The sequence below is a fragment of the Petaurus breviceps genome, unplaced genomic scaffold (assembly GCF_028583685.1).
Source record: "Petaurus breviceps papuanus isolate PSGF00001 unplaced genomic scaffold, PetGlider_PUasm1.0 186, whole genome shotgun sequence".
In the NCBI taxonomy this organism is placed as follows: domain Eukaryota; kingdom Metazoa; phylum Chordata; class Mammalia; order Diprotodontia; family Petauridae; genus Petaurus; species Petaurus breviceps.
This window is the reverse complement of record NW_027185798.1, coordinates 17,128,042-17,148,212: the sequence shown is the minus strand read 5'-3', so window position 1 is coordinate 17,148,212 and position 20,171 is coordinate 17,128,042. Positions and strand designations below refer to the sequence as shown.

Here is a 20,171-nt window from a genome sequence, read left to right as displayed (position 1 = left end):
AGGAGGGAGGGAGGGAGGAAGGAAGGAGGGAGTGAGGGAGGAAGGGAGGGAGGAAGGAAGGTGTGAGGGAGGAAGGGAGGAAGGAGAAAGGGGAGGAGGGAAGGAGGGAGGGGAGGAGGGAAGGAGGGAGGGAAGGAAGGAGGGATGGAAGGAGGGAAGGAAGGAGGGACGAAAGGAGGAACGTAAAAAGCCCAAACCGAAGACTATATAATTCTAACGCTGAAGGGGCTGGGGGTGGATCATCGTACTTGCTCGACACATTCACATCTCTCTCTCTCCTTTCTTTTTTGTTCTTTGTTACAAAGGCTAGTTCTCTTGGGGAAGGTAGAGAAGCAGATTTGGAAATGCAGGTGACATAAATCCAAAGGAGAGCAGTAAGTTCTTATGAAAGAATAGCCGCCATGGTAGAAGGGCCAACCGGCTGCTGCCAATGCCCTAAGGGCATTGCTTACGTGCAGCATCACATTGGGGAGGGCTGGCTCATGGCCACAACACTGCACTGACTTGGCATGTGACCTTGGGAAAGTTGGTTAGTGGGGAGCCATCCATCCCTCTGCTTTGGAAAAATGAAGAAAAGTCTTTATTGGGAAAGAACAGGAAAGCAGAATTTTCTTTAAGGAAAAAAAAAGGTCCAACTTGTCCCAGGGCTTGGGCTCTTCCGTCCTTGCCATCCCAGTAGGCCACCCCCCCCCCCAACAGGCGCAGAGCAGCCCTTTCAGGACGTGTCCATGATGAGGGCAGAACTCTGGGAGAGAGCCAGACCACACTCACCCCAGAGAAAGGGGGAGCCTGTGTTTCCCATAATCCTTGAGGCCCCTGCTATGAATCTGCAAGGAGCCAGAGATCAAGAAATCAGCAGTGCTGTGGGGCAAAAATGAACATGACCCAGAGTCAGGCCCCAGTTTCTCCCCCGCCCACCCCTCCTGCAGGGTACTTGGTCAGGGACTGCCAAGGATTCCTCTTAGACTGGAAGGAGGGGCCCCGCTGAGTCTTCCCAGCCCTCTGGCTTGGGCTGGTCCCTTCATCTGGTCATCTTCTTGGCATGCTGCTCCTGGGTCAGCATCCTCATCCCCCCGCTCTGCCGCCATTCACAGATGGCAGCATAATCACACATCCGACACTTCCACGCTTCCTTCACATCCACTCCCTGGGGCTCCCTGAGTCCTGTCCAGTACCCGAGCTGGTATCGAAGCTTGTCCCTAACCTGCAGGGGCAAAACCAAGGGAAACGAGAGGTAAGCCAGCCCAGCCCTTTTCCCAGCTCCTTGTCGGTCCATTTGGACCCCAGGATCCTGAATACAGAGCAGGAAGGAGCCACTGAGGCCATCTAATCTAACCCCCCCCCCCAATGTTATGTAGGTATAAACTGAGTCCCAGAGACATTAAGTAACTTGGCCAATGTCACACAGGCAGTGAGCATCAGAGGAAAACTTTGAAGTCAGGCCTCTTTCCATGAAATATCCCAGAATGACTGATGAAGGGGAAACCTCCCCTTCTGGAATGAGAGACAGAGAGGCAAACAAAGAAGGAGGGAGAGAGAGACAGAAATAAAGACAGAGACAGATATGGAGGATGAGGAGTGTAGAGGATGGAGGGCTCTCATTGGAATCAGGAAGACCTGAGTTCACGTCAAGACTGTCATAGAAGCAGCTGAGGGATAAGAGAAGCCTCATTTAGCCTGTCAGTGCCCGCAGACAACCCTTAAAGCTACATGTTCTAGGCAAGTTCTGAACAGGCATCAGTGGAGGAAGCCTTCCTTACTGGAAATGCCAAACATATACAGTATATAATCACAAGTCTGAACCTGCCCAATCAACTGTTTTCTCCTTTTGGCAGAGAAGTGGGGGGTGCAATCAGAAGCAGTCACCATATCAGCTGGTTTTACCTATCTTTCTTTGTTAAAAGAGAGGGCTTATTTTTGGGGGGAGGGGTACCCCATCTAGGAAAAATAACATAAAAACAAAAGGGATCCATAAAACTTGTGTGTGTGTGTGTGTGTGTGTGTGTGTGTGTGTGTGTGTGTGTGTTTTAAAGGGGAAGGAAGAGGGACATGGGCTAGAGTGGCCTGGGAGGCGGCCTCCACCTTCCTTTCATTCTGAAAACACAGAGACTGGATTGCATAATTTGCTACTAAATCACATGTCTCGCGCCATTCTGCAGGCATGGGCCTTATCTCCCCAAATAATTAATGAGTAGCTTGAGGGCCAGGTGGTTGAGTAGAAAACTTGGATTCAGGAAGACCTGAGTTTAAATCCTCAGCAGCTTACTGGCTGTGTAACCTTGGGCAAGTAACTTTGCCTCTTCGAGCCTGAATTTCCCTATCTGTAAAATAAGGAGGGTAATACACTAAAGAGGCAAGGGCTTTATAAGTCTTACTCTTTTCCCTTTGTTTCCCCCTCTTCCCCCTCCCCCCCAATTGTATCCAACACAGAAGTGGGCAAGACATGTTACATCTACTTTTGTATCTCATAAGGCCTAGTGTAGTTCTCTGCATACAGTAGGTACTTAATAAGTGTTTGTTGATGCTTGAACTTGGAGAAGTGAGAAGAAAAAGCATCTCTCTCCCTTCTTGGCAAACATGGGGGCCTAGGGGTGTAGAATACTGTATGAGCGATCAGACTCAGTTGCCATGTTAGTCTGGCTGACCTGCCTTTATTCCTTTTTTCTTCTTTGTTAGAAGGGAAGCTCAATGGGGAGGGGAAGAGGGAGGGATTTATTTGGAAATAAAGATGATATAAAAACAAGAGATAACAATAATTTTAAAAATATTTCTTAGCTTGGATTGAGCTTAGTACTGCTACAATTACTAACAAGCATTAATTAAGCACCTACTATGTTCCACGCACTGTTCTAAGCACAGGCGACACCGATACAAAGAATGAAATATCTCTCAATGAGCTTCTATTCCATCAGGAGAAGCAATATGTATGTTAATTAATAAATCAGCCATCATTTTGTAAGCACCTACTGTGTGCCAGGCACCCTCCTAGGCAATGGGGCTACAAATCCAAAGAATGAAACAACCCTTACTCTCAAGAAGCTTCTATTCCATCAGGGGAGGCGACATGTATATCAATCAATTGAAAATTGACTAGCATTTATTAAACACCTACTGTATGCCAGGCACTGTCCTAAGTGATTAGGGTACCAAAAGAAAAGGAAAAAACATACAAGAATGTACAGAATAAATATAAAACGAATGCCAGGTAGTTAGACCAGCAACTGGGAGAGTCAGGGAAGGCTTCCTGTAGAAAGTGGTGCTTGAGCTGAGTCTTGGAGGGGGTGAAAGGGAAGAGGGAAGAAGGGAGAGTGCTTCATGGATGGTAGGTCTGGCCACGGCAAAGGTGGGGGATGGAGTGCCAGGTGCTGGCAAGGGTGTTACCCCCTTCCTGACTCCTCATACATCCCCAGTCTTTGGATATCCCCCCCTTTCCCCTCTGCCTTCCTGTGTAACCTCAATGGACTTTCAATTAGCCCCCCTCAGTCCCAATGGCGACTGCACCAGGGGGAGGTCCAGAGGGTAAGGAATGGGCTCTGTGTCTCCTCTTGGGCCATGCCAGGGCAGCTGTTCCCTCACCTGATTCCCCTCCTGCTCACCTGTCTCTCCTCAAAGACCACCACTTCCATGCCCAGCACTGTGTCTGTCTCCTGGTGGTTATACTCTATCTTCAGGGTGTCTATGACCGGGAGGTCAGACAGCGTCAAGGACAAGAAAGTCAGCTCCAGGAGCTCTCCCAGGGACTTGGCAGTGAATCCCCCCTGTTGGGCATGACTCTGCACCTGGGGCCCCAGCAGCAGCTCTGGAGAAAGCTTCATGTGGTGAACAAGGCTGGCAGGCGTCACCTGTCCCTGCACCATGGCATCAAAGATACATTTGTAGAGGCTGACCTAAGGAAGAGAGGAGATCATAAGAGCAAATAGAACCGGATTCAACCAACAAACACTGCTGGGCAATTATCAGACCTGAACGGAGCCAGGCCAATGAGGGAAAACCTGTTTGCCCCCAGAAGAATCACTTACCATTTCCATAGCTCCTTAAGTGCTTGCTAAATTGAATTAAAAATTTTTGATCCTTAGTTTCCTGTAAAATGGGTATAATATATGCCCTCCCTCACAAGGTTGTTGTAGGGAGAATTTGTCAATTCAGTTTATTTAAGCACCCTCTAAGCGACTAGTGTTGGGGATACAAAGTCAAAGTAAAACAGTCCCATGGCAGCTAGATGGCACAGTGGATAGGGCACCAGCCCCGGAATCAGGAAGACCTGAATTCAAATTCATCTTCAGACACTTGACACTTACCAGCTGTGTGACCTTGAGCAAGTCACTTAACCCTAATTGCCTCACAGAAAAAAAAAAACCAGTCCTTGCCCTCAAGGAGCTTATAGTCAGTCTACTAGAATGATAAAACATGTACACAGACAAGGAAATATACCTACCACACATCCAAAGTAAACATAAAGTCATCTCTCCAGAGGAGGAAAGGGCTAATAATTGAGTGGTAGAGGAGGGGTGCAGAAAGGAAATAAGAAAATGTCTTCAGGAGGTGGTACTTCAACCCCTAAGTGAAGCCTTGAATGGAAGGTAGAGATTCTAAGAGACAAAGATAGGGGAGGGCATTCCAGATATGGGTGAGCAGTCTGTTCAAAGGTATAGGAAGATGGAATTTCCTACACATGGGACAGCAAGGGGGCTATTTGTCTGGAAAAGAGAATGTATTAAAGAGAATTATGTGAAATAGGGGCTAGGTGGTACAGTGGAAAGAGGTGGCCTGGAGTCAGGAAGATCTGAATTCAAATCCAGCCTCGGACACTAGCTGTGTAACCCTGGACAAGTCACTTTACCCTATGTGCCTCAGTTTCCTCATCTATAAAACCACTTTCTATGCCAAGAAAACCCCAAATGGAGTCACCATGACTGAACTGACTGAACAACAACAACATGAAATAAATCTAGGAAGGCAGGCTGGAGTCAGACCTTGAGGGACTTTAAATATTAAACAGAAGAGTTTGTATTTTACTCCAGAGACAGACTAGAGATTTCAGCAGGAGAGTGATCTGTGCTTTCCGAAGATTATTTTGGGAGCAGCAAAGCAGTCGATTATCATTAACAAAGACTCTGGACTCTTAAAAGCCTACTTTTCCCTCTAGGAGGGTGTCAGGGCAGAATGACCAAAGAGAGCTCCATAAAAATCTCTTTGATCTGTCCTCTCCTTTGGGTCCCCACTGCTGCCCTAAGCTAGGTTATCATTAACTCACTGTGTGCTTAGTACAGTCAGGGTCTGGCACAAGAAAACCCTTAAGGACTTGACTGATCATTGGCTTCCTGCTGGCTCCAGCTGGCTTCCTTGTCGGGACTAATCAACAAATGTTTATTGAGGACCTACACCTTGGCCATCCTCAGGCCTGACACCCTCTGGCTGCCCCATCAGTACTACAGACCAAGCTCTGGGGTACTTAACCCATTCAGCTCTGGAATTTCCACTCACGAGCCCAGGTGGTCTTGATTGATGAATGCTTCCCTTGGCCCATGACCCAGTCCTCTTGTTGCCATTAGCCCTGCTGAGGTGGGCTTACTAATCCTCTGGCTGCTTCCCCTGGCCAGCTGCGGAACAATGGCCAGATCAATGGTGAATGGTATGGCCCCACTTACCATTCCTGTGACTTTCTAAATGAAGCAGCCCTCCTCCAGATATGTGGTAGAATGTAAGCTTCCTGAGGGCAGGGACTGCTTCCTTATAGGTATTCCCATCAGCTCTACCATTGTATCAGTAGGTACAAGCTCTGCAGCTGGCTTTACTTTTATGTACCATCTCCCTCAATTATAGGATGAAATCACAGACAAAAGATTAAACCTCTCTATTTTCTCTTTGTATCTACAATATTCAGCACAGTGTCCAGTATACAGTAAATACTTTTTCTTCCATTCATTCATTCATTTGTTCATAGTAAATTTTGCTCCAGACTGTCATTTTCATTATGCTTCTTAGTACAGCTAGGGGGCATGGTGGATAGAGTGCCGACCCTGGAGTCAGAAGGAACTGAGTTCAAATTTGACCTCTGATACTTACTAGCTGTGTGGCCCTGGGCAACTCACTTCACCCTGACTGCCTCCAAAAAAAGTATGTTTCTTCCTTTTACAGACTTGTTTCTTACTTGCAGTGAAATGTTGAGTTTTGTTTTCTTATCCATTGTCATTCTCTTGGTTTCCTTGGATTATTTAATCCATTCTTATTCAAAGTTTTCCTACATTTCCTTCTCATGCATTGGGTTTTATATATTATTGCCTTATGGATTGGTTTTTAATCCCCTTTCTTCTTTTGAGGAAGTTATTTGTCTCCATTGGTTTTAACTTATTCTCCCACAGCCTTCATTCTTGTTGAATTCAAGAAATGCCTCTCCCTCCTCTGCTGGACTCTGGACTGGGTAGGGGCGCATCTCCAGCACCAGCCCCCATCCTTATCTTACCTTTCCCCTCCCCCATCCAACCATTCCTCCCAGTCATCCCTCCCACTAGATACAGATCTAAACATACTAGAGTCATAAGGTTTAGTCCACAGAAGAGTAATTCAGTTTTTCCTCTTTATCTTCTCCTCTTTCTCTAAGCTTTCCTGGGTTCCCCTTTGTCTTTCATGATCCTTCTTTGTTCTTCCTTTTAACTTACAGCTCAATAAGCTATTTCTATATGAAGATGGGACAGAAGATTTAGTAATTTAGCCTTTTCTGGATAACAGTTCTTATCTATCTTTCAGTTGTTGGATTGCTTGGTGGCGACCCCATTTGGGGTTTTCTTGGCAGAGATACTGGAGTGGTCTGCCATTTCCTTCTCCAGCTAGAAAGAGAGGAAGGGGAGAACATACCCAACTGGATGGTTTGGCAATAGCTGAGCACTGACATGGAAGCCTGGCTCTGGGCTCACCTCTCTGAGCCCAAGGTCCCAGGGGCAGAGTTTAGGTTCCAAAGGAGAGGTAGCAAGAGTGGCCAGAGGGCAGGCAACATGGCTTGGAAAGAGCTGGGCACCAGAACTATGACACTTTACTACATATGGATAGTTTATATCTAGAGTATATATACATAGATTAGATTATATCTACTATATAATTATATATATTTATAGTGTATAGATACTTATGTAAACATACATACTACATATATTACATCTATATTATATAAGTATATACTCTACTAATTCTACAACATAGTTAAATATATACTATATATGTTTATGTTGTATATGTCATATATAATTATATATTACTATATTAGACATCGTAAAATATATAGTATATATTTATATATACATATAGTATATATACTATATTAACAACATATAATATATTCGTATGTATATATAACTAAAAATAACTAAATATAATGTGTATATGTATATATGTATACATTTGTGTGTATATGTGTATGTATGTATGCATGCTTTGGAGTTTCAAGAGTGGAGTTTCTCTGGTGAGGGTCTGTGAATCAATCAATCAATACTTTCTTATCTGCATTCAAAAGTTCAGTTTTCTTGTATCATTTCCTACAGAATGGTATTCAGGTTTTAGGATCAGTTACATTCTGGGTGCCTTATGATCCTATAGTTACCTATAGAAATTGAGCTGGATGAGTCAGTCACCAAGCATTTACCCTTAAAGAAGACCCTCTAGGGATCTACTATAGTAGAAATCGACATGACCTGGGACTCAAGAGGCCTGGGTTCTAGTCCAAGCTTTGCTCCTGATTCCTGGGGCATTGGCTTCCTTATCTATAAGACAAGTGAACTGGACTAGAAGAATTCCTTCTAGCCCCAGGATTCTCAGGTATGGTGGAGCAGAGAAGACAGGGCTGAATGTGAAGTTAACACCAGCTATACCACCTAGCTTCTGGATGACCTTGAGCAAATCAATTCACCTCTGGATCCCAGTTTCCTTTGCAGTAAAAGAAGGCAGTTGGATTAGATTCCTTCTAGTTCTGTGTCTATGATCCTATGACCTCTATGGGCCCCAGTTTTGTCATCTGTAAAATTAGGGGGCTGGGCAAAAAAAAAAATGACCTTGTGCCTTGGTTTCCTCCTCTGTAAAATGAGGGGGTTGGACAAGACAGCCTCTTGGGTTCAATCTAGCTCTAGATCAAGGATGCTATAATCGCCTGAGGTCCCCTCCTTCTCTGAATCTACAATTCTAACATCAATGACTCTCTCTCTCTCTCTCTCTCACACACACACACACACACACACACACACACACACACACATACCTGGAAACGGTCCTTTTCCTTCTGAGCCTCCAGTGGCATCATGGGTCGCTTTCGAGTTTTCAGCTCAGCTAGTTCTAGCTCCCCCTTTGAAGTGTAATGCAGCTCATCGATTACCCCAACCAAGAACACCCCTTCTACTTCCCCAAAGACTGGGAACTCCCGGATTGTCCCACCTGTTGGAGAACAGAAGGTGATGTGACTCCCAGGCAATCCATTCATTATCCCCCTGGCCTGGGACTACTCTACTTTCTCACACAGGTCACAGAGGAAAAAAAAATGACACAGGGAGGTATCCTTAGAGCCCAAGGCCTCTTCATGTAAATAGCATCTCCTCTGTTTCCTTCTAAATGATAGCTTGGAAACACGGGACAAAAGTAGGAATGGTTCCTTGGGGTGGGGGAAATAATTTCTATGGTGAAAAAGTAGATAGCCATCAACTGAGGAATGGTTAAACAAATTAGGATGGAATGGAGCACAGTAATGGAGTGACAAATGTGAAGAATACAGAAAAGCATAGGGAAGACTTATATGAACTGATGCAAACTAAAACAGGGAGAACCAGGAAAGCAATATACATGATACACAAATATTACAAATACAAAGAACAATGAAAAAATATTGAAACTGAATGTCATGTAATTATAGTGAGCAGGTCTGGCATCTAGGATGAGAAAATGCATCTCCTTCCCTTCTTTGCAGAGATGGAGGGGACTATGAGGGCGGAAACTGTGATACTGTCAGACCGGGTCAAAGCATTCGTTTTGCTCAATTGCCTTTAATTTCCCTCTTTGTTATTATTTGTTTCATAGGATGGCTTTCAAGGTAGGAAGAGGAGAGGGATATTTCTAGAAATGAAAGTGATATACCCCCCCACACCCCAACCAATACAACTTTAATAAAAAGAAAGAGAAGGCAGACAGGGACCTTGGCAGATATTTTCCAGTAGCAGTCTAAAGGATTTAGTATCTTCATTAAGAAACTTGTTCCTCATTATTGGAGAAAATCATGACTAAATTGAGAAAATAACTAAATTGTTTATTCACTTTGATCTATCTGCCCTAGGGATCCCACTCCTAGCTAATACTCTCTAGGAGTTCAATGACAGAAAGAAAGGACTCATACATACTAAAATATTCCCAGCAGCATTATTTGTGTGTATACACATACATATACATATATACACACAGATACACACATATATACATGTATATAAGTATATATATATATATATATGACCTTCAGAGAAACTTACAGCAAAGATTTTTTTCCCAATTACCTGCTTTTCTCATTTTAGCTACATTGATTTTATCTGTGCAAAAACTTCTTAATTTTACATAATCGAAATTGTCCATTTCATCTTCTATGATCTTCTCTATCTCTTGTTTGATTATATATTCCTTCCCTATCCATAGATGGGAAAGATAATTTCCATTCCTAGATATAACTGCAAGACTTCCTGAATTTAGGTACAAAAGCCCAGAGCATGAAGAGTCAGTGACATCTTGGGTTTCACATATAACTCCTAACTATACCTTGGCAAATTTGGAGGCAGGGCAGCTGTGCCCAATTAAATTAATTCTGTATCCCAGCTTGTTGTAGCAAGCTAGGTGACACAGTGAATAGAATACTTGGTCTGAAGTCAGGAAATCCTGAGTTCAAATCCAGCCTCAGACACTAATTGTGTGACCCTAGGCAAGTCATTTAACCTCTGTCTACTTCAGTTTCCTCATCTGTAAAATGGGAGTAATAATAGTACCTATCTCCCAAGACCGTTGATGTAATATCTGTAAAGGGCTTGGCATATCATGGGCACTACATAAATGTAAACTACTTCTACTATCATCATTACTACTGAAGAGTTTTCCCATACAATTGTTAAGTAAATGTCTTTTCTATTAAATGTTAGATTCTTCACGTGTCTAGCTTAGTCCCCACCCCAAGCTTGAACCACTGGACTCTTCTGAGTCAGGCCTGGCCCAAAACAGCCATGTTCCACAGTTATGGCATCTCCTCTGCAAAGAAGGGAGAGGGTGGCATCTTATCCCTCTTCTTGGGGGCCAAGCTTCATCATTAAAATTAGAAGGCACTCATGGGGCGGCTAGGTGGTGCAGTGAATAGAGCACCATCCCTGGAGGCAGGAGGACCTGAGTTCAAATCTGGTCTCAGACACTTAACACTTACTAGCCGTGTGACCCTGGGCAAGTCACTTAACCCCAATTGCCCTGCCTTCCCCCTCCAAATAGCAAAAAAAAAAAAAAAACAGAAGGCACTCAGTTTCACTTTTTTGCTTTTTCCATTTCTAATGTTGTAGTCACCACGTAAATTCCTTTCCTGGTCCTGCTTACTTTGCTCTGCATCAGTTCACATACATTTTTCTATTTGTCTCTGAATTCTTCATGTTCACGCTGTCTCTTTTCTAGCCCATAGAGCTTTAGCAGCTGAAACCAATGCAGCCCACTCGAGGGAAGGCTGCTGCCCATCCCTTCCTTCATCTACAATGAGAGGGGTCAGACTCACTGGCCCCTGAGGCCCCTTCCAGCTCAGGATCTGTATTCCTAAGTCCTCTTACCTGACTGCAGGATGGGTATCATATATAGAATGTTCAGCAGCTTCACTGCCCAGGCATCTTCCTTAGTGGAGGTGCGGATGTTCACAAGGTCATGGAGTTCCAGCTCTGAAGGCAGACACAGGTTAGTGTTGGGCACTTCCTGTTCCTCTCTCCTCACACTAGGGAGAATCCAGACCTGCAGCCCTATCTCAAAGACCTCTCTGTCTCTCTCTTTGTCTCTGTCTGTCTTTGTCAGCATGAACAAGTTCCCTAGACTTGAGAATGGGACAAGGTGCAGGAGCCTCTGAATAGGTTTGGGGGAGATGGGGCTGGAGGGGACACAGAAGGTCTCAATAGAAATTGTTTATGTAATCCTAGCCAGGGCCCATCTATTGGGCAGAGAGAGTTTGCCCAATCAGGGCCATCCAGTGAGCGGGAAGGATGAGAACAGTCATTTTCCAGTTATGTCCAACTCTTCGTGACTCCATTCCCGGTTTTCTTGGCAGAGACACTGGAGAGGTTTGCCATTTCCTTCTCTAACTAATTTTACAGATGAGGAAACTGAGGTAAACAGGGTGAAGTGACTTGCCCAGGGTCACACAGCTTATATATATCTGAGGCTGGATTTGAACTCAGGAAGATTCCCTACTCCAGGCATGGCACTCTATGCATTATGGCATCACCTAGCTGCCCCAGGATGAGAACACACTTGTCTATCTTTTGCAAGGGTCCAGAAAACCCTTTGTGTTAGCCCAGCCCTTCACATCTCATACCTCAAAGCATCACAGTTCTGCTGTGAAGAGACCTCTTCTGCCCAAGATGTACAATGAATATAGAATATTACTTCATAATCCAAGAATTAAGTGGTTTGGCATTCTAGCAGGTAGGTGGTTCAATGGAAAAAAGCATTGGACCTGGAGTCAGAAAGACTTGAGTTCAAATCCAGTCTCAAACACTTACTAGCTGTGTGATTCTGGATAAGTCACTGAACCTCTGTCTGCCTCAGTTTCTGTATCTGTAAAATAGGGATAATAACAGCACCTTCTTCCTAGGGCCTTGTGAGGATCAAATGAGATAATATTTGCAAAATGCTCTGCAAACTTTAAAGAATGAGATAAATGCTAGTTATATTATATCATAATTAATACAGGGTGTCCCAAAAGTCTTAGGACAGTTGAAAAGCTGAATGGGCTCTGAATAAATCAGAATGTGAAGAAGAGTCCTGTGACATGGTTCAATGAAGGGATAAATTCCTCTGCCCATTTTCTACCTTCATAAGAGATAAATGAGTTTCTTGACAAGGGATCTGGACCTTGAAAATTGTCCTTGGTGATATGGAGACACCCAGAATGGCCAGAGGAGGGAATTCCTGTTAAGCTCTATGATTTCCTGAGTTTAGCCCACCTGTCTACTCCTCTTGCCCGAGACCTCTACTTTGACCCTTTTCTAGGTCCCTCCATTATCTGGAATCTTCTCAGGCTAACATCTTCCAGCCCCACAGGGTACCTAAGGGAGGCTGCTAGCATCTCCCTGCCTGTGATGTCAGATATGGGATAACCAATCAGAAACACCCGACACAGACTCTACCCCACCCCCACAAAAGCCCTGACCCTTATTTACATTTCTGAGCTGTCCAGATGCTTGAGGGACCTGGGTGTCTGAGCCACCAACCTTGGAAACATGCAGGGAGCTCAGAGAAAACTCAGAGCTCAGGGCATGGGCCATCCATTGGAGGTAGCCTCTCACAAGCTCCTTCTACCTCCTGTCATGGCCTGAGACCATCCTGACTCCATCCTTGGTGACTCCTGCCTCTGGTCCTGCTCACCCCCGCCCGCCAAGTCCAGTACCCTTCTGCAATACAAATCTATTGCTTTTAATATGACTGGCCAGTCCACCTTTTCTTTAAAAATATCTAGCTCTCAAATGCAAATCAAAACAATTCTGAGGTACCATATCTCACTGGTCAGATTGGCTAAAATAACAAAACAGGAAAATTATAAATGCTGGAGAGGATATGGAAAAATTGGAACACTAATGTATTGTTGGTGGAATTGTGAACTGATCCCACCATTCTGGAGAGCAATCTGGAACTGTGCCCAAAGGGCTATAAATAATTGCATACCCTTTGACCCAGTAATACCACTTCTAGGGTTGTATCCCAAAGAGATCATAGAAGTGGGAGGAAGACCCATATGTACAAAAATATTTATAGCAGCTCTTTTTGTAGTGGCAAAGAATTGGAAATTAAGGGAATGCCCATCAATTGGGGAATGGCTAAACAAGTTATGGTATATGAATGTAATGGAATACTATTGTGCTATAAGAAATGAGGAGCAGATGGACTTCATATTTACCTGGAGAGACTTATATGAACTGATGCAGAATGAGAAGAGCAGAACCAGGAGAAATTTGTACACAATTACAGACACAACATATATGTGATGACCAACTTTGATATTGGACTCTTTTTAGCAATGCAAGGTTATAAGACAACTCCAAAAGACTCATGATGGAAAAAGATGTCTACATTTAGAGAAAGAACTAGAAAGAACAGAGTTTGAATGCAGACTGAAGCAAACTACTTTTTCTTTTTCTTGTGTGGTTTTGTTTCCTCTTTCCTATTGTTCATTCCATCAGTTACAATCCTTCTTTATAACCTGACTAATGTCTAATGTGAAAGTATTTGTAGATCCTATACTTGATTGCATGGCACCATGGGAGGAGAGGGGGGAGAAGAGGGAGGGGGAGAAAATTTGAAACTCAAGGGACTGTGGAACTGAATCTTGTAAACTAAAAGTAAACAAACAAATTAATAAAGATAAAATTTTACTTAAAGAAAATCTCTAGCTCTTGAAAGCAGCTGTAACAAACTGGGACAAAGGAGGCATCCTGGAACTGTGGAAAGAGCCTGTGGGTCTGGGTTCAAATTCTCCTGATATCTACTACCTCTGTTACCTGGGGCCAGTGACTCAATCTCCCTGGGCCTTGGTTTCTTCCTCTGTAGAATGAAGGGACAGGACAAGATGGTGTCTGAGGTCCCCTTCCAGCTCTGAGTCCATAACCTCCTTACATGAGTGGGTTGCCAATAGAACATAATATATATGGCAACATCAAGATTTCCTGAACTATAGTAATTTGGAAGGTAGCTGAGGATCTCCCTGGGCCAGTAACCATGGCACTGTGCTGGCTGAGAGAAACACAAAATACCCAGATTCCACATCAACAGACATGAATTGTAAAAAGGGAGATCTTCTTTCAACATGGCAAAGAGGACCTGAGTTCAAGTCCCATCTCTGATTTCTCACTACTTGTGGGACCTTGGACAAGTCACTTAAAACCTCTTTGGACCTCTGATTCCCATCTGTAGACAGCTAGGGGCAGGTAGAGTATAATAGAAGATGACTAGCTGTGCCACCCTAGGCAAATCATTTCACTTCTCTCTCTCTTCCTCAGTTTCCTCATCTGTAAAATGGGGATCATAATAGCATCTACCTCATGAGGTTGTTGTAAGGACCAGTAGATATAATTTATGTAACAGAGTTAAACCTTAAAGCATGATAGAAAAGCTAGCTTTTATCATCATTATAATTGTTATCTGTAAAACTAGAGGGCTGGATTTGATGGCCCCTGAGTACCCTTCCAGCTCCAGACCCATGATCCACATTTAGGGCCACACTTGGGGTTTTCTTGGAGAATGGGAGCCACGGGGCCCCACTACGGGCTTGCCTCTCCTCTCTTCCCTACCTCTGGTGAGGTGGATACTGGCTCCTGCACCCAGCAAGGCAGTCTTCTCCACCGACTGAAAGTCTGGGAGCTCCTTCCCATACACCAGCTCTGCGAAGACAAGTCAGATACCCACAAGCAGCTTAGGTGGAACCTCTCCATTGGTGTCGGGGCATCGGCCTCTCGCTTCCGTTTCCATGGCTCCTCTGGGTCTGCTGCCTTTCTGGGGTTTCCCGAAGAGGAACCAGGTTGGCTCCCAAGTTCTTCAATGTCTCTGAAAATAGACAACATTGAGCTTCCACCCAGATGCAGCCGGGTGGCACGGTGCTGGGCCTAGAGTCAGGAGGAGCTGAAGTGAAATTTGGGCACAGAAACTTAGCTGTATCACTTTGGGTATGTCACCTAACTTTTATATATTTCAGTCTCTTCATCTGTAAAATGGTGCTGTCTCTCAAAGTTGTTGTAAGGATCAAAGGAGATGATATCTATAAAGAACTTAAAGGCACACAGTAGGTGTTTAATAAATACTTATTCCTTTCCCACACATCCAAGCTTCCTACTCCCACCCCCAGCTTTGCAGCATGGTGTAACTGAAATATCCAGTGCTGATCTGAGTCTGGAAAACATGGATCCCAATCCTGACTTTGACATTTACTAGTTATATGACCATGGACAAGATACTTAATTGCAACTCAGTTTCCTTTTTTGTAAAATGGTGATAGAAACACTTGCACTATTATAAAAGTGAGTATTGGAAGAGCCACTCAACCATTTGCTGACCTCTGACCGGAAAGAGAATATGAAATCCAAGGCCCTCAGCATCCTTGCCCTTGGGGGATGAAGGAGAGTTGAAGGAGGAAGAAAGGATTCTTTTTGGGGAAAGGCTGGGTATGGGCCTGTACCATATGAAAGAGGCTGGGAATGTCTGTATTTTTGTGTGGACCTGACTGTGTACATGGCTTCTATATTGGATGAATGAAGGAATGCATATACCCGTCAGTATTCAGCACCTACTTTGTGCCTACCTCATTGCAGGATGATAGGGCATAAAAAATGTAATAAATCAATCACCAAGTATTTATTATTAGTCAATTACTATGTGCCAGGCGTTGTGTAAGATGCAGGGATACAGAAAAAAAAGCAAAAACAGTGCCTGCCCTCAAGAAACTTACAGTCTAACTGGGAAAACAAAATGCATAAATCAGAATATGCAAGATAAATACAGAATAGATGGAAAGTAATCTTAGAAGGAACACAAAGTCTCCTTTTTTGAGGAGACTTCTTGGAGGAGGTGGTGCTTAAGCTGAGTCTTAAAGGAAGCCAAAAATTCTGGATGCATAGATTGGGAGAGAGAGCATTCCAGGCATGGGGGACAGTCACAGAAAAGGGACAGAGATGGGAGGAGTGTCATGTACAGGGAAACAGCAGTTGGCCAGGGTTGGATTCTGTGGGGAGGGGAGTAAAGTATAAGAAAATTGGAAAGGTAGGAAGGGGCTAAGTTGTGAAAAATGTTAAATGTTCCCCACCATCACCACCCAGGAGAAAAAAAGACCATACATTTGATACTGGAGATAATATAGAGCCACCAAGCAAAGGAATGATATGGTAGGTATTAGGAACAACATAATGGCAGTTGACTGGAAGATGATTCAGAGATTTGAGGTATATCTCACAACTTCCAGATTAACAAAGACAAAAGAAAAGGAAAATGGAAAATGCTGGAGGGTCTGTGGGCAAACAGGTACATTCTTGTACTGTTGGTAGTAGTCTAGCCATTCTGGAAAGCAATTTCAATCTACTACACCCCCAAAGTCACTCAACTATACCCTTTGACTCAACGTATACCTTAGAGAAATCAAAGAAAAAGGACCCATATGCACAAAAATATTTATAGTGATCCTTTTTTTATAGTGGCAAAAGAATTAGAAATTAAGAGGATACTCATCATTTGGGGGGGTGGCTGATCAAATCATGATACAGGAATGTAACAGAAAACAATTGTGCCATAAGAAATAACAAAAGGGACTGCTACAGAGAAACCTGGGAAGATCTGTATGAATTGATGCAGAGTGAAGTGAGTGGAATCCATAGAACAATTTGCACAATAACACATTGTAAATACAAATGATTTTAAAATCTTGACAAATGTTAATGGCAGCCATGATGCCAGAGGGGCAGTGAAGAAATATGCTACCCATCTCTTAATAAAGAGTTGATGGACTCAAAATTAAGAATGAAATATATATTTTTGTACATGGCTGGTGTGAGAATGTGTTTTCCTTGATTGTGAATATTTGTGACAAGGGTTTTCTTTTTCTTTTTTTTAAATGGGAGAGGGAGGAGGGAAAAATAGAAAAAATGTTTGTTAATGAAAAAATAAAATAAAAGTTTTATATATAAATAAATATACATATGTATACACACATACACACACACATATAAAGGATTGTAATTTAAGAATGATGAGGGCCTGTGCTAAGACAATAGCTGTATGACCAGAGGAAGGGATACATGCCAGCCATACTGGAAATGTGGTGACTGATTGGTTATATGGCTGATTGACAGAGGAGAATTGAGGATGGCATTGAGGTTGTGAACCTCCATGAATGATGGTTGTGTCCTCAACAACAATAGGGAAATTCAGAGGACGGAGGTTGTCTCTCAGAATTAGAAGGGACTTCCAGGACCATCTTGTCTGATTGGTATCCAAGGTCATTACAACACCCCCAACAAGTGATCATCCAAACTGTATTTGAAGACTTCCAGGGACAGGGAACTCACTACTTCTCATGGCAGCCCACTGCATTTTTGAACAGTTTTCATTGTTGGGAAATTTTTCAGATAATGAATCTGAAATCTGACTTTCTGAAATTTTTACGCATTGTGGCCAGTTCTCTTCTCTGGACCCAAGCAAATTAATTCTGTTCTCTCTTTTCCATAACATCCCTTCCAATATCTCTAAACAATGATCATATCCTAAACCTTTTCTGTGTCATGGACACCCTTCCCACCTTTAGCAGTCTGGGTAAGTCCATGGACCCCTTCTCAGAATTATGTTTTTCAAAGCATAAAATGAAATACACAGGATAACAAAGGAAACCGATTCTATTGAAATTCAGTTCCCAAAATATTTTAAAAACAAGTTCACAGTTCTCAGGTTACTAACTAACTCCTGGTTCAGACTTTACAGAATTCCCCAGATCTACCATTTAGGAAACTAGGTTAGTTGGACATGCTCTATTTGTTGTTGATGTGGCCACGTTAGATCTTCCTGAGAACGAATTCTATGTCTCAAAAGCTCACAAATCATATACTTTTGTCAAGACTGTCTAAGTCAAAGTCTTTAGTTTGGACAATCTACCTTGCTCTCTGTTTTCAAAACTGGGATATCTCTGTGTATCTCCTGTCCTGAAACAACAATCATCTATCCTCCACCACTTTGTTGTTATTATTGTTTTGTTTTATATTCAAATTAATTTTTAAAATGAAGATCTGCCTTCTCTCTCTCCAACCTCTGCCTCCCAAATTGAGAAAGCACAAAAAACAAAACTCCTATTACAAACATGTAGAGTCAGACAAAAGAAATCCTCACATTGGCCATGTTCAAAAATTATCTTAATCTGCAGTGAGTCCATTAGGAGGTGAGTAGCCTGTTATATCTTGAGTCTGGAATTGTGGCTGCTTTTGATGACAATTGGAATTCCTAAATCTTTTAAAGTTGATTGTCTTTACAATGTTGCTGTTAACTGTATAAATTGTCCTCTTGGTTCTGCTCACTTCACTTTTCATCAGTTCATACAAATTTTCCCAGGTTTTTCTGAAACCACTCCCCTCATCATTTCTCATAGCACAACAGTATGCCATCACAATCATATACTATAACTAACAAGCCATTCCCCAATTAATGGGCATCCCCTCAAATTCCATTTCTTTGCCACCATAAAAAGAGCTGCTACATATACGTTTGTATATATGGGTCCGTTTCCTCTGTCTTTGAACTTTTGGGGGGCATAGGCTTAGAGCCACCACTTTAAAAAAAGTGTTATTAATGCTTTTTTGCTTGCATCATATTCATCTTTTCTGCCTTCTCTCCCTAGGATGTCTTATCTAGGAACAAAGATTAAACACACACCAGTTCATTGAAGCCGGAAGGAACCGCAAAGATTATTTAGTCCACCCTCATCTTTTTTTTTTTTTAAGAGGGCAATTGGGGTTAAGTAACTTGCCAAAGGTCACACGGCTAGTAAGTGTCAAGTGTCCGAGGTCGAATTTGAATGCAGGTCCTTCTGACGCCAGGGCCGGTGCTCTACTCACTGCACCACCTAGCCACTCCCCTCGTCATTTTACAGATGAGGAAACTGAAGGGTCAAGAGAAATTAAAGTGACTTGCTCAAGGTCACACAGGCAGTACCAAGTAGCAGAATTTCAGTCTGAACCCTAAGTCCTGTGACTCCAAATCCAAGAAACCAGCAAAAGTCACCAAAGCATTCATGGTACTTGACAGAGTAGGTAACATTCCACACCAGTAGCTCCCCACCTTTTAAAGGAAAGGAGTCCCACTACTTTTAAGCCAGTTGTTCAATATATACATTTTCCATTCTTTCAGGATGAGCCACTGAAGGTTAGAGCAAACCCTACTCCCTCACCTCCCAAGTGTATGAAGAGAGAAAGAGCTAAAGAGGAGGAGGAGGAGGAAGAGCCAGAGACTGAAGTCAGACAGTACAGAGAGAGAGACAGAGACACAGAGAGAGAAACAGAGAGAGAGACAGAGAGACAGACAGACAGACACACACACACACACACACACACAGAGAGAGAGAGAGAGAGAGAGAGAGAGAGAGAGAGAGAGAGAGAGAGAGAGAGAGGAGAAACCAACAAAGACAGACAGGGATGGGGGGAGTCAGAGAGAAATTGAGAAGGAAAAAGAGGAGTCAGACATGACAGAGAGAAGAAGAGACAAGGACAGACAGATATGTGGGGGGGGGGGGGACAGAAAATGTAGGGGGGAGGGAGGGGGGGGGGGGGGGGGGGATAGAGGGGGGGGGGATGGAGAGAGATGGACAGACACAGAGACACTGATAGAAGGAGAAACAGGAGAGAGAGCGCGCGTGCCACCATCGCATCCATGCCACTCTCTGGTCTTAGCGCGACTCTCGCCTTTCTTCATCTCCCCACTTAGCGCATCCTGGGTCCCCGGGCTTTGGAGGTGAGCGGGCGGTGGGTCCGCTCCCTCCAGGTGAGCTTGCGCTCGTCTCCCCCGGCCCTGGGGGTTTTAGGCTCTGAGCCTGCCGCCTTATGTCCTCCCGCCGCGGCCAGATCACCTCTCACCCTAGCTCCAAAAAGTCGGGGAACTCCGAGTCGCTCAAATCCTCAAAACCCGCGTTCTCTGCTGTACCGGACTCCCGCCCAGTCCCGGCCATGATCCTGCCCCGAATTACGGAAGGGGCAGGTTCTAGAGCACGGCCCCGCCCCCTGGCCCTCCTGCCTCCACGCTGGAGCCCCTCCTCCTGCATCATCCGTCCCGTTCCATCACTCCTCTTAAGGCACTTTGTAAATGTCAGCTAGGATTTGTCAAGCCACCTTCCCCCCACACCTTCGTACCATCTCCCACCTCCCTGGCTAAGTTTCCCCAGCACCCCACTGCACCCATCCCCT

At 43.9% G+C, this 20,171-nt stretch overlaps 1 protein-coding gene across 1 annotated transcript; it reads right to left on the bottom strand.

The window, feature by feature from the left end:
* Window positions 1–579: 579 nt before the first annotated feature.
* EXO5 (exonuclease 5) lies at window positions 580–19,964 on the bottom strand. The gene is given in 7 exon segments (XM_069089620.1): window positions 580–1,204; window positions 3,597–3,887; window positions 8,246–8,418; window positions 10,815–10,919; window positions 14,538–14,618; window positions 14,621–14,790; window positions 19,845–19,964. Coding segments are annotated over 7 exon segments (1,095 nt in total). The 5' UTR covers window positions 19,937–19,964; the 3' UTR covers window positions 580–1,021.
* Window positions 19,965–20,171: the final 207 nt, after the last annotated feature.